Source organism: Sphaeramia orbicularis, chromosome 8 (assembly GCF_902148855.1).
Source record: "Sphaeramia orbicularis chromosome 8, fSphaOr1.1, whole genome shotgun sequence".
NCBI classification, from domain to species: domain Eukaryota; kingdom Metazoa; phylum Chordata; class Actinopteri; order Kurtiformes; family Apogonidae; genus Sphaeramia; species Sphaeramia orbicularis.
Window position 1 is genome coordinate 42,590,795 of NC_043964.1, and position 15,693 is coordinate 42,606,487.

The following is a 15,693-nucleotide window of genomic DNA, read 5'->3' on the forward strand; positions in this document are numbered from 1 at the left end:
GGTGACGTAACATGGATGACGTTTGTTGGGCTTCCCCGTCGAGCTGACAGACGCGTTAGCAGTAGCACAGAGCAGGAGAGCACAAGAGGTCTCCTAAACATGGCTTTAAATCGTAATCACTCTCAGAACGGCGGGGTTTTGATAAACAACGGAGAAAGGTAAGTTTAATATACTGCTTCAGTTGGTACTTCTATTCAGTAGCTGGCTGTCACGCTGTTGTTTCCGCTTGTTTACCTCCCAACTTTTCAGTGCGTAGTCAACACTCCGCTGTGTAGCTAGCTGTTAGCCTCCCGCTAACTGGCCTAGCATAGTACTTGTGCCATTGTTGACATTTACGTTAGTTGTGTCAGTCACCACAAAGAAATTCAAATTACGTGTTTATTGGTTATTACTGAGAATATGCTATATTTTCACTATTAAACTGTCTTTAAAGAAACGGTGCTACTTTGCTAACATTAGCCGGCTATCAAAACAGGAAGTAGCGGTACCTCTAGTTGGGATGTTGACATCTTGGCAAATCGAAAATGTCAACACTTAATATTTTGCAAAGCGAGTTAGGTACAAATTGTGAAGTACACAGGCAACTAAAATTCTCGTCGCGTGAACAGGTCCGTGACGGTGGTTTTAACAGGTTATTTTATATTTCATGTGTAATGTCGTCTTCTCCCAGTATTTTAAGGGAATGTAAGAATGTGGAGCTGTCATTCAGTGATGTCACCTGCAAGACAGACCTCCTAAGAGGGACCAAGAAGGGCAATGTGTACCTCACACCATACAGGGTACGCTTATAAAATATGGAAAGTTCTTCTCAATGTTCTTCTTTTCAATGTTCTCCACGTCCTCTCCTCACACAGACTGTGCTTATCTTTCCTCTTTAACTGGTTTAGTTGGTGTTTGTGTCCAGTAATACCAAGGATTGCCTGGGCTCAGCCATGTTTCCCTATTATCTGATGAAAGGCTGCAGCATTGAACAGCCTGTCTTTGCAGCCAACTACATTAAAGGGACAGTGTCAGCTGAACCTGGTGGTAGGTTATGGTTTTACTCTTAGCACTCAACTTAATCACAATATGTTCAGAATTAAAAGATTACATCTCATCCATTGCCACTTTTGACACCCTTTCTGAAAAAACAAAACAAAAAACCTCTAAGTTTCTGAGGTCATTGTAACTAGTGTTGACTCTCTCATTAGGTGGCTGGGAGGGTCAGGCCCATTTCAAGATGTCATTCCCCAGTGGAGGAGCCATAGAGCTGGGACAGCATCTCTTCAAACTAGCCACAAATGGTTAGTAAATAAGTAAGATACATATTTAATTGTATACACAGAAGATACACTTACTGATCAAACATACTCTTTATCTTCTGGTTGTTCAGCATCTCGTGCTCATCCTGCCCAAAATGGAGCCACCTCATATGGCTACCCCTCACCTGGAATGATGAACGGCTATGGCCCACCTCCACCAGCTCCTCCTGCATATCCTTACCCACCGCCTCCTCAGCAGAATGGATTCTACCAGGGTCCTCCTACTCCTGGAAACATGGCTTATCCGTATCCAGCAGCTGCTCCAGGTACAGTATGTGTTAGAATAGTTTGTAACAGAGGTGTACCCATCAATCAGCAGGTGTCTTAAATCAACTGGTTTTCAGTCGGTTTGGCCATGACCAGTAAACAGTCAGTCAGTCTCAGATTTGAAGTTTTGCATCATGCACAAGGTGACACAAACTCTTAACAGTCAGCCAAGTTACATTTGGAAAAGAGCTTCTAAACTTAATGAGGACTCTGATAAAGTTTATCATAAGAATGAATAACTGTTAACTTTGGATATTTTCAGTCAACATACGTAGGTCTAACAACCAATCATTCAGGAGAAATAGATGTGACATACTTCACAGGCATAGTTTCTGTTTGGTGAATGACTTTTACAAGGCTGCTCAGTACACTAGCTCATATATGATTGTACTGAAGTAATCACATATTTAAAAATTACTGAGAGTCTATACTGCAATTTGGTTATATTTACAGACACACTCCCTCTGTTACTCCTGCTGTCTGTCTCACAGTTTTACACATACAGAAATAGGGATGGATTTAGTGCATCTTGTAAACTTTGAAATCTCCATTGATTTGAAATGCAATTTGAATTGCCTTCAAGTGCATCTCATAAATTCAGAAATATATACTCCAATGACCATAAAAATACCAATATTAATATATATATTTTCTTATTTTCCTATGTTTAAATATATATCATTAAACTGAGAGTGTGAAAATAGATCCTAGTGTTAAAATTTTAAAGTTTAGTCAGTGGTCCATCAGCCTTCAGGCATCATCAAAATACTTCTCTAACCAACAACATAGTCAAATTATACATATTGTGATAAATCATTATATGGTAAATATATGTAACAAAAATATTGTGATTATATATTTTTTGTTACAGAAGTGCTAGTGCATGTCTCAGTAATCTGCAGCCCAAAACTTGCATTGTGTAGTTTGCAGTTAAAACAGATATAATGCCAGAATTTCCCAGGCTTTGTACAGAGTATAGAGACTATATACAATAATGTCTGTCTTCTTTTTTTCAGCAGTTGTGTTCACTTTTTTCTTTCATCTTGTTTTCTCATTTAAATGCTGAATAAAAGTAAACAAGCGCATCATAGTTTTTATTTGCATGTTTATGCAGTGCACACATTAGGTTTTTATGCATAGTTTTGTCCTCATTACATCTCAGCAAAAATGTCTTTCCTCGAGGTCTAAATAGTGCTGCATTTTCTGTGTCTCTCAGCATTTTTTTTTTCTTTTTTGTTTGTATCTTTTTTTGGAATGGCTTTGCTGTGTAACTAATTACCCAGACTGTCACCTCTTTTAACCTTGAATCTCCATCTCTCTTGTCTTCTTCCTCTATCTTCTGTGTGACAGGGATGTACCCATCTGGTTTCGACTACATGGCCCCACCTCCCCCGTACCCTGGGCCACCCCAAAATTGGGCTTCACCTCCCCAGAACTGGGCAGCAACAGCACCACCACCACCTCCAGGTTTTTTGTTTTTTGTTTAATCTCTTTTTCTCCCTATTTTATTTTTCCTCTCTGCAAGTCTGTGTCACTGCACCCGTCAGATCTGATCTGTCTGCCTCAATGTGAATCACTTCCAAGCACGCCACCAAAAAAGGGGTACTGATGTCTCATCGGCTACACGTCAAAATTACAAAGAATAAACACATCTCTCCTTTTCCTTTCTCTCCCTTTACTCTTCTGTATATTTGTTCAAGCACTTTGCAGATTTTTGAGAAAGACTCTTGCCCTGAACATAAGATGATCTTGATGTAGAAATGTCATTTCTGTGTATCTATGTAAGATATTTTCCTCTGTGTCCTCGGGGCGTTCCAGTAGATTGTCGTCTTTTCCTAGACCTGTCAGTTGTTGTGCTCCATATGACTAATGCTGCACACTTCACATCACTTCTCCTTACAGTGTTGGGAGCTGTAGCGTCTGCTCCTGAATACATTCAGCAGTCATCACTGTCTTGTCTTTATCTCCCTGCCTTTTGTCATGTCTCATTTTCTGCACAGGTAACTCCAAGGCGGCTGAAGCAGCTGGCAGTGCGTATTACAATCCCAGCAATCCGCACAGTGTCTACATGCCCATGGTAAGCTGCTATATTAGTCATTAACTGCAGGGAGGAAATCAGAATAAGTCACTGTAATAGCTGAAGAATTCTTTTTTCTGGTTTTCCAGGAACGACCTCCACCATATGCACCAAACTCTCCTGACAAGAAAAACATCTGAGGCACTTCAATGACACTCCTCTCCCTTCCTCTCTATCTGAAGTATATTCTATACCAACCAGTAATTTTGATGGATACGTCCTTAAATATAGAACACAGACAAGAAATCACATGAGGACTCAATTTTGGACAATATATTAAATTCTTTGAATAATGTTTTTTGCTTTTACATAAAGGTCATTTAAAATAATTAATTTGCAACTGTATTTTTCTGGGACTCATGCTTATTAATATTCACACTGAAGGGATTTAGTTTATTTGTAGCAGGGCACCTAAAATGTCTCTGTTAAAAGCTGAAAGGAAGGATGCCGGATAGAGAATGTATTTTATAACACAGAGATTTATTACTGAAACATTTTGTGGGAGATTATTGATTGCGGTTCCTGTAGTTAGTATAAACAATAACAACTCCTATTATCAGCAGTAATGTATTTTTGCAGTATCAAGTGCCGTGTGATTTTCTTCTTATACATATTTGGGGTGAGGATTTATTTTCCATATACAATACTGTGTTGACTAGTGTTTGGTAATACAGTAATTTCCTTTACAGTGACTGATTCACAAACTAGTGCAGTAAAACTGATTACAAATTTTTCTTTTTAGCTCAGACCAATATAATTTCTGTACTATTCATCAGTTACTGTTAATTAATAATTCCATTCATTGTAAAACCCAAAGTTCACAGTATTCAGCCCATTTTAACAGATATGTCAGGGCATTTACTGTCAAAAGGAGGAGTGTAGTGTTGAAAGAGGGAAAAAGATAGATTTCTTACATAATGAGTCTACGTACGTGCAATATTTTAACCTCATTTAACAAGGTTGTAGGTGGCGCGCCAAGGTGACCCGAGTGGCTCCACTCCTAGCTTCTATTGTATTCATGTATGCAAAGCCGAGCTGAAACCAGAACTCCACTCTTTGTGTAATTACTCCAGTGTGGGGTTACAAGGCCACAGTGTTGATATTAAGGCTCCTTCAGTGTTTTGCCGTCTCTTCAAACTTCAGAACCCTGACCATTTATTCCTAATTAAAGCGGGGTGAGGCACCAGTGGGCCGTGTAATTACACCCCCTCCTCAATGTGCATCAGTTTGCACCTGTTGGAAGAACTAATTGCACACAGTCACAGTGGGTAGATGGTTGTTAGATTTGGGTTTTAGTTTGCTTGAATTAATGAAATGTCTTTATAATAATATCTCTTTTGCATTTCTTATTCCTTCTTCAATTAAACTCTAATAAATATGTCATTTAATGAATGTTTTGTTTTTATCTTTCATTTCACCAACTAATGGCTAAGATCCAACCACTTAATAACTGTTGATTTAGTGTGTTGATTTACATCTGCTTATTAGTGTTGATCTAATTTTTGTCTAATTGACACTTACTAAATTAATTATGCAGTTTAATAAGTCTTTCCATCATTTACTTAAATTGATGTTTATATTGTCATTTAGTACTTTGCCCAAGTATTTATGTCTGCCATTACATTTAATCCTAAAGCAGATAAACCAGTATGTTTTTGGGGCTGATAGTGATTAATGAAAGTGATATTTGGAACAGACAAATTACTACTTTAAGAATAATTCCTTTGCAAAATTTCACTGAAATGTCTTAAGCTAACATTAAATCAATTCAAGGAAGTGCAAGATTTCAACAATATGTACTCTGAGTTTTTGCATTGAACTGGTGGGATTGTAAATGATACATAGCGACAGGCTGTTACTCAGTTTGATGATTACACAGACACAGATTTAGGACCAAGTGAGCACATTTCTAAGTTCACCGTTTTTACCAGCTATTAGATTAAAATTTAAAAAAAATCATCATACCAGTAGTTGTAAAACTATCAGCTCGGGTAGTTTTTCTACCCCTAATCCCTAATCATTCTACATAATAATGGCTTTAAGATAACTAATCCTTCAAAGTTATACAAATAAGATATCCACATTTTAACAGCATAACATATTTATTCTTTTATGAAACACTATCAAAGCTCAACATTATATTCACTCAACAGAAAATCACACTGTACTGGGTGTATCACATAACACTAGTTTCCAAGGGTCTAAATAAATAAAGATGGCATTGTCATGCACTAAAACACAAAACATTGCCTCCACACAAAAGCCAGGATCCACATTATCACCGCACAGTTTCTAATCTAACAACACTGATAAGGACCAAATATGTTCCCACTCACAGTTGTCCACCCATTAATTCATAAAGACTACATCTACTTTATGGCTCAGCTCCTGTTTCTTTCCAGTTCCTAACTCAGGAAAAGGAAGTGTGCTTTTACTACCATGTACCTAATGTTATTTCTATACATTTCTCTGTAGCTGTCACTATATTGTAAACTAGATCAAAGATGTGCAAAGCCCTACCATGTACGTTAGGGACATGAGACTTCTATAGGAACATTTTCTACATGTAAGGATAAATAAGTAATTCTCTTGAAGTTATTGTAGATCAAACTTTGCATTTCACACCTGTAGACCTGTGATGGCAACACAGATCCAGTTTCTCTAACATCTATTTTCTCTCTGGTTTACAGAAGTACAATCCAATCTGCAAAGTCCTACAAACAGCGTTCACAGATGCAAATGTTTCAGATGAAATATGTTGCATATTTCCATTTCGTAACACTACATTTTGATCAGATGCCTCGATCACACTTAGGCTTAACACATGTTCTTCAGAGTTATAAGGGGTGAGATTAAATTAGAAGCTGTGATTAGAGAAGGAGGTAAATGCTACAGCACGGAGGATGAACTCAATTGATCTCCAGTCTTGATATCTAATGCCAGTGTGGCCGATGTATGTGAGGCAAGATGAAGATCTGATGGGTAAAGGCAACATGGGTCATTTTTCTATTCGTCCATGAGGGTTGGAAGGTCTATGAAGTCACCATATTGCTCTTACCGATCAAAACAGAGCTACAGGACTGGAGGTGGTACAAAGGGAAATTTAAGGTTGAATGAGGTTTCATCGTGTGACGGCTCCTACGGCTCATCCTGAAGAAACCACACCTCGTTACGGCGTCCATAAGGCTTGATGGGATCGTAGCTACAGCAGAAGTACTGCTTGCGCTGAAAGGGGGCCGTCTCACCCAGGGTACGTGTCAGACGCAAGGCCTCTGCTCGGTACTCACTCTCCCCTGCAAAACCTCCAAACTGCCTGAGAACAAAAAGAGACATGTAAATTACAGGGATAAGTTCTGTTAGCCTAATTAGTTACATAAGGTATACTTTTTTTTTTTTTTTTTTTTTTTTTTTTTTTTTTACTGGTTCTGCTGTCTCACTGTGAATGGAGCTGGGGATCAGAAAGTACACTGTACACTGATATTTGAAACACAACACACCATCCAGGACAAGAAAACCTGTCGTACATCCATGTCCAGTGGTGGAGGATCTGTTTACTAGAGTGAAAGTAGCAATACCACAGTGTAAAATGACCCTGGATGTACTGTAAACTAAAGTATACAAGAAATGATACCAGGCAAATATGATATACAATATGATGCAAAGTAAATTATTGGTTTCTTTTTATTTTATATATAATATGAATCTGCAAAGAAACCCGAAAATTTAAGTCACTTTTTACAAGTTGAACGAAGGTTTAAAAAGTACAATACTTTCCCCTGAGATGTATTACAGTTCAAGTGTAAACTAAAACTTGACCAACATCTGTTTCTAATTTCTAACAGATGAAAATTTTTTGACTTAATTAGAAATTAGATATCTGGAAATGAACACCTAAGTGAGTGGTTCCCATATTCTTTTGAGCTCAAAAGAATAAAATGTGAAAAAATGTATTATGTACTACCATTACATCTCATCTTGTTTTTTTTAATGAAAACTAATCCACTTCAGAGAATTTAAATGTTCAATTTATATATTTATAAGTATGAGATAAGATGTAAAAGAAATGAAGAGTGAACCTGTCTTCAATCAAATATTGGATCAATAAATTGACAAAAAGCAATCGGGAATATGAAAAAATGAACAGAAATTACAAAAATTAACAAAAATGAAAAAAACAATCACAAATTAATAAAGATTTGAACAAAATAAGCAAAAAATTTAACTAAAATGTACAAAAAGTGGACAGAAATGAACTTAATAAGCAGAGAAATTAAAAATGAAAAAATAAATTGTTCAGAAGTAGGCGACCCCCCCCCCCCCCAAAAAAAAAAAAAAAATTCCCTAATCCATTTTGCTTTAGTAGATTTGGAACTGAACTTCAAACTCACCATACCTGGCAATTCTAGGTTATTTTTCAGTTATTTTAACCTCAAAGTCTTAAAAACTTTAAAAGACATTTGAGTCAGAAGTTTCCGTCTTAAGGCTAGTCATCAGCCACTATCACAGAAGTGTTCTGCCAGTACAGATAAAATATCCTTTTGGAGCCGATTCATGTGTCACTCAGGATGTGAGTAAAAGCACTTTACTACAACCCACTGGAGATACTCAGTTCCAAAAACTAAACAGGTCAAATGGGGTATCTGTGCAGCGACAGTTGGCGTCATTCTGATGTGGGTGATATTATGACAAACCAGCATTAATCCTCCTTCTCTGTTCATGGGACATGTCTTTACATCTCAAACATTAACCACAGTTTTATGGCTTTAACTTTAATGGGACCTACAGAGCGTAGACTGTCATGCCGGGCCGCTCCTCGATTCTGATGGAGCTGTCACTGGGGTTTGGAGGGCTCTGCTGGTAGGCGGTGGGGACGCGGATTCCCACCACTAAACGGCGAGACAGAACACCGTCATTTCGTGGATAAACAGTGATGATGATGGGAGCTGCTGTACCCATCGCCTCACCTTAAGGGTATAAGACACAGGAAATGGGTTTCAAAACCAGGGCAAGCAGCAGAAAACTACACTTTTCTCCTAAGAGCAGAAATGGAAAGGTCAGCATTTGTGTGTTTCAGTGTTTGGGGGTGTGTATATGGTATTATTCTGTAAATAGCAAATAAATAAATGATGATTTAGCACTGAGGTCAAGTAGATGAAAACTAAAGAAGGGAAGCATGATGTCAAATGACACTAGTTACAGAGACAGTTTATTGTTAAGTAAGAAAGGAAATGAGGAACATAACATTTTAAACTGCACTTTCAGCCCAATTTTGCCCCAGAATGTAACAAGAAAATATAGTATCTGAGAAAATATGTGAAAAAAAAAATTATTTCAGGTCTAAAAATGTTTTTAGATTTTTTTTCTGTGTAACCACCTGTCATTATCTGGAGGTAAATGGTCACTGTATTCAAGTACATTCCTATCCCAATCGAAAACCAGAGGCCTCTTTTTATTTTCCATTAGTGCTATAGAATATAACACAACTAACGCCATTTTGAAAAATCTGGTATAAAACTGGAATCTTTTTCAGAAACTTTAAAAACTTTATAATCTATCTATCTATCTATCTATCTATCTATCTATCTATCTATCTATCTATCTATCTATCTATCTATCTATCTATCTATCTATCTATCTATCTATCTATCTATCTATCTATCTATCTATCTATCTGTCTGTCTGTCTGTCTGTCTGTCTGTCTGTCTGTCTGTCTGTCTGTCTGTCTGTCTGTCTGTCTGTCTGTCTGTCTGTCTGTCTAAACGGAAAAAAATAACTGAGAGATTAATCACCTAATCATGTAAAGCTGCTGCCCTAATTTAAAGCCTGATGGTGGATGGATTTTTTTCTGCCATATGTGTGTGTATATACACACACATATACACTCAGCGGCCACTTTATTAGGCACACCTTACTAGTACAGGATGTGCCTAATAAACTGGCTGGTGAGTGTATATGCTGCCATAACCCATCTGCTTAAAAGTCTGATGTGTTGTGCATTCAGAGATGCTCTTCTGCATGTCTCAGTTGTAACTACTGGTTATTTGAGTAACGGTTGTCTTTCCCTCAGCTTGAACCAGTCTAGACATTCTCCTCTTACCTCTAGTATAAACAAAGCATTTTATTCCAGAGATCTTCTGCTCACTGAATGTTTTCTCTGTTCTATTCTTTCGATATGAAGCCTAGAGATGGTTGTGTGTGAAAATCTCAGTAGATCAGCAGTTTCCGAAATACATAGGCCAGCCCATCTGACACCAACTTTTAATTTATACCTTTTTGTGACTGTAATTGTGTCTGTGTTTTTCCATTTATATTTTATTGTTCTTTTGTGAAGCACTTTGTGACTTCTCTTGTCTGTGAAAGGTGCTATGTAAATAAACTTCGCTTGCTTGCTTGGTCAGGTTCAGACTTACTTAAACATCTTGAAAGTGTCTACATACCTAAATGCATTGAGTCTCTGCCATTTGATTGACACTGATTAGATATTAGATATCTGTATTATGTACAGCTGAGCAGGTGTACCTAACAAATTGGCCAGTGTGTGTATATTTGACACTAGTGAAAACTGTCTCTGACACCTTCATCAAATTAGGAAAACCTCCAAATTACTAACACAAATAAGCAAATAAGCTATTATATACTTGTGTTCCAGTGACTGTGTGTTCTTATACATGTGATATCTGGGAAAAAAAACACATTCTTTGGCACTTCATTAACCTGGGAGAGGCCTAGCAACAGATTAGGTTACACCAGGATATTTTGTTTTCTGATTTGCTCACCCGGCTCATTGCTCCCGCCGATATACATGAGCAGCTTCCTCACCAGCTCCCCTGTCACCTGGTCGAAGGTCCGTCCTTCAGAGGAGACTACAGCATATTTGGAAGCATCATATCGCCTCACCTCAAAGCTAACGCCATCCTATGGAAGACAAGGGGTAGTTTTAGTTATCACTGGGCCAATCACAACAACTTCAACACAGTAGTTGTTTTTATTTGCATATCCACATACATAAACATGCTGCTTCTCTTGCTCGACATGAGCGCAGTAGCTGATTCACCTCTGACACACAGATGTTGACAATGTTCTCCTAAGGACAAAAAGCCCTGAACTGATTTGGTTTAGAGGGTTTATTGTGTGTGTGTTTTAGTGTTTGTGTGCAAGTGACTGCACACATGTGGGCGTGTGGAAGAATCAATGTGGGCAGCCAAATAACGAGATGCATATGAAACATATTTACATCGATTTGATTCAGTTTGTTCATGTGTTCTGCAGGGTTCAGTCATCCTACAGAGAATAATGGGCAAGAGGTCTTACGTAACAGTGCACAGGCACACACTAACCCCACCACCCCCCAGACGCACACTGTTAATATGATGCAACACTTTTGCATTAAATATGATTAAGCTGGGTTAATATGGAGCACAATCACTCAACTGTGCTACTGAGCAAAAACTTTAATAGCTCTTGAAGGAATCTGGTCACTGTGATGGAGGTCTCAAATTCAGCTCCTCATTCCACTAACACGATTATACTCTGTGCTGTGTGTAATAGCTTTGTGTGTATGGCACTATAATGGGTTTGTGGATCATAATTTAATTTCAGAGTGTTACTATCACATATATCCCCTTCAATGTTTACAACTGATCTCTAAGAAACTGCTGGAAGCTGTTTATCAATTTGTGTTTTTTTAACATGACACCAGCAGGGGGAAAAAGGGCTATGTAAATACACTGAGGGCATAATTTCCTCTGCATGTCGCCACTCTTTATAGTCTCCATATATTTGCTCTTTCTCATAAATATTCAAGGATACAATTAAGATGAATTTATTCAAATAACATGTAAAATGCATAAAAATTTGGATTACATAGTTTTGTCATAAAATACAAATCGTCAATGAAACAAGTGAGAGATTTAAGCAGCAGTCTGTTTTAAATACTATACAAACCTTACGCATAATCCAACTCCATGAGATTCTTATTTTTGTGTGTGTGTATATATATATATATATATATATATATATATATATATATATATATATATATATATATATATATATATATATATATATGTATATATATTTATATATATAATGAAGAACAAACAGAAATGAAACAAAAGTCAAAAGGAAATTAAATTTTTTGATAATGCACAGATAAACCTTGTTGTATGTATAAGGCTTGTGTACTTAAAGCATATTGAGTGTATGACGATTACTACAGAAATGTCATTCTTACTGGTTTCATTCATGTTTAACAGACAAATATAGTTTTAAAACTACAAACTGCACATCAGCATTCATTACGAACACTGATCCTTGCTCTGAATGTTCACTGTGTTTCTATATAAGCTACGTCTGTCCCTATTGAGTAAACCATAAATGAATACTGTGTCTTTGCATACATTTTGAACTCTTCCACTTCTGCATGCTCTACTTTCCATTCATTGTACTGTCATATGACTTTGTTGCCATATTCCAGCAACATATCTCACCACAGAGGCTCTTTAATTAAACCTGTGAAGTACTCTTCTAATCAGACTCTATTCATTGCTCGACATGAACAAGATAACTCTATGTTATCATGAAGTTTGAACTTGTGACAGGTAGTCGAGCCCCTGCATAGTAATTACATGGCCTTTTGCTTTGTTTGCCTTGTCAGTGGGACCACCATTAACACTATGTATGGGTGACACACCAAAGGAAAGCAGAGCCTGACTTTAGTTAAGCAGTGCAATTAATGTGTCTGCAGTTGTGTGTGCATATGTATGTGTTTGCCTGCTTATACAGTGATAATTAGTCTGTGCCTAAGCCGAGCACACCAAAGGTAGGCTATTATCAACACATCAGCTGTTAAGTCGCTGTGTCATTTCCTCTTCATCTGAAAATCGTGTACATACTTTATCCTACTGCCATCATGATTTCACCTGTGTGCTTCTGTTATGTTGCTGTGAATGTGTGTGTCTGTGTGTGTTTGTGTATGACCTGTCAGGCAGCTCTTCTGTATTCTGTGTCAGTTTTAATTAAGAGAGTTGGGTGTCAGAGCCAGCCCAGCGCACCAAAGATCAGGTGACGAGCTCTGATTTCAATACCTGCTGTTCAAACATCAGTCAACTCCAGAGATTTAATGAACTGATGATAACAGCTCCGACTTTTGACTTTTTTGACTGTTGGACACTTAAAGAGGCAGCGAGGGCACTGTGATGACCTCAGGCCTGATGTTGCATTTAGAGGAGTGAGTGAACATCTGCTTCGGCTTGAGATGTCCTGGAGCAAGACTGACTGCTTCCAGTACTTGCTCTGGGGCCCCTGCTCTGAAGCTCCTCCTGACCTCTGACCAGAGCAGAATATCCTGTGGGTATGTGTCATTTAATGTATCAGTCAGTCACCATGATTCTCCACCTTGGAGAAAAAAATCCTAATTAAGCCACACTGTTCTCAGTACAGTACATTCTATAAAAGGTTCACAAATGAGCCTTAACAACTGAGATCATTAAATAGCAGTCACACACCGCTGAATTCAGCAGTCTGGCTCCAGATAATAGATGTCAGTATGCAGTGTCACAGCACATCTTTGTTGTTATGTGTGAATGTGTTAATGTGTCACTTTGGGTCATTTGATTCTCTGTCTGTCTGGTCAGTTGTCCTCTTTGTCTGCTGGCCTTTTGTGTCTCTGTGGTGAATGTTTTGCAGCAGATAAACACATGGAGACCCTTAACATTACATGGCTTCATGGGCATTGGCAGAAGCGCGCTGTGGATCAACAGGGCATGAGGGAATGAACCTTAGAAAAATAGCTGTCAGGCATTGCTTCAGTTACCAACACATCACTGAGTTTGCTGGATATATGTCCGACGTGTGCGTACAGTGATGTATATGAAAGAAAACAGGGAGTGGGTGTAAATAGGGTGCTGACATGCAAAGATCATGCCCTTCTCCACCCGTGACGTCAGTTTAGTGTGTCACTGTGCTAGTCGGCGGTGGTCAGTGTATCAGTGTGCACACCCAAGCCATATCTGAGCTCACACAGTTAACCACAAGCGCGTCTCACCTGCATCCTCATCCGAGACAGGGTCAAAGACGCACCCACACGCACACGTAATGTCCTAGTGGAAAAACCATTGACCCACACCTTTGACGCGCAACCATGAATAGGTAACCTGTCAACGCTCCTGCGCCTTTACTGATGCGCGCTTTGTTGTTTTGAGGTTACACATATCTCAGCATCATCATTTTTTCACGTCTCTCTTGTTCTTTGGTTTATTTGCCTTATTTGTCAGTTTGCTTGAAACACCAGCAATTTAAGTTACAAGGTGACAAACGCTGCAAATTGCACGCAAGTCAACTTAACCCTTTCATGCATAGTGGTCACTACAGTGGACAGCTGTTCAAAGGTGTTCTCTTATATATTTATGGGTTTTGTTGTTTAAGTTCCATATCAGCCAACACAGTGGACACTTATACATCATCCCATACACTGACATTCACACCATTACTGTAAATTTGCTATTCCAAATAAACCTGATCTGCAGTAACATGTTTGACTGTAAAAAAAAAAAAAAAAAAAAGGCTAATTGTTATTAAACTGTAATTAACAGTTTTTGGTTTTTTTTTTTGCGTATTATCTCCATGCAGGTATTGTTAAAATGTGAGAAAATATCAGATTAGCAGCATTAAAAAGGTTTTTATCTCATAGTTTTCACACAGTATATCAGTAAATACATGTTTCTTTGCTTCTAAAATTAAACGCATGATTTTGTAACTCCATGAAAAATAGGTTAATAGAAAAAACTCAATCACATTGTTTTTTTTTTGTTGTTTTTTTTCATGCCTACAGAGGAATAAAAACACAGGGAAAAAAATCTTGACTAAGGTTCTCATAATTCATGCATGAAAGGGTTAAAGAGCCATAGCCTACTTGATTGTAATTGCTGGATGAAATTTCGATGCATATGTAAACCCTTGCGCCTTTACAGCACAGCGGCATTTCTGTGCGTAATGACAGTCACAGGCGCAACAATCCACCACCACGGAGGATGACGCAGAGGATGGAGTTGCAGAAGTTTGACAGAATGTTGAAAGTGTCTTTGATAAATTCTGACCTCACCTTCGTCTCACTGCTCAGCAATTTATATTCCGTCTCCTCGGTGTTTCCGAAGAGCGAATTCTTGATCATGCCAAACATTTCGCTTCGGCCAGGTCACCTCTCCTCTGTCCGCGCTTTAGTTTTGGTTCGTCCTCTCTTTCGCCTTCCTCCCCGTCAAAACAAACAACTTGTTCTCTGGTCGTCGACCGAGTAATTCAGTGTCTGGTCGTCCAACTCCTGCAAAATTCTTAATAAGGGGATTCTTAGACTATATCCAGATGTTCAGACGCGCACAATCTCTTCCAGAGGAGAGAAGAGAAGAGCGCCCCTGCGTTCAAATGAGCGGACCTCTCCTGGAAGGAATTTCGTTGTTTGTTTATTTTATGGGGACAGAAGTTGGAGATGCTCACTCCTGGTCCCTTCGCTAAACTGAGGAAAGACAAAATCAGCCTCCACTCCGGAGGATGGAGAGTCTCCGCCTCCTCCTCCTCCTCCGCCCTCAGTTTTTCCTCTTACCAGCTCTTATATCACCACCTTACACACATCAACATTTAAGGTCACTTAATGTGGGGTGTAAAGCTGACAGCATGGGATTACCCACCCTCTATGGTTTATTACCCCTATATGAGTTCAGGTTGCGTTGACATGAAAATTACAGTAACTTGCAAAACTGGTTGTTAAGATGCAGCATCATTGTCTGGAGCAGGTCGCTTCCTTCAGATCTTTTTAAAAGTGGACCAACAGTGTAACCTTCAGTGCCAGTCTGTGTTGGGCTTTTGTGAGGCTTTCTCTCTCATTCTGTTTGTCATGACTGTCTCTTCCAGGATCCGTAAAACAGCTAAGTGTGGAGAAGCACATTTACACGCAGGTTTTTGGGCGATATAAATTTTGACACAAGCTGTTGCTTTGTCAGGATGCATTGGGCTTTCTCCGCCAGGCTGTGTGTGTGTTGTGTTTTGTTGGTTTGG

At 38.5% G+C, this 15,693-nt stretch overlaps 2 protein-coding genes across 2 annotated transcripts; one reads left to right on the plus strand and one right to left on the minus strand.

Moving 5' to 3' along the window:
- wbp2nl (WBP2 N-terminal like) lies at positions 1-5,037 on the plus strand. The gene is made up of 8 exons (XM_030140483.1): positions 1-158; positions 671-779; positions 888-1,026; positions 1,191-1,283; positions 1,373-1,567; positions 2,919-3,035; positions 3,569-3,645; positions 3,735-5,037. The coding sequence occupies exons 1-8, from the start codon at positions 16-18 to the stop codon at positions 3,783-3,785; spliced, it is 924 nt and encodes a 307-aa protein (XP_029996343.1). The 5' UTR covers positions 1-15; the 3' UTR covers positions 3,786-5,037.
- On the minus strand, positions 4,387-15,188 carry LOC115423611 (heme-binding protein 1-like). Its single transcript, XM_030140502.1, has 4 exons — positions 14,747-15,188; positions 10,422-10,560; positions 8,429-8,609; positions 4,387-6,958 (listed from the first exon to the last, which is right to left on the minus strand). The coding sequence occupies exons 1-4, from the start codon at positions 14,822-14,824 to the stop codon at positions 6,784-6,786; spliced, it is 573 nt and encodes a 190-aa protein (XP_029996362.1). The 5' UTR covers positions 14,825-15,188; the 3' UTR covers positions 4,387-6,783.
- Positions 15,189-15,693: the final 505 nt, after the last annotated feature.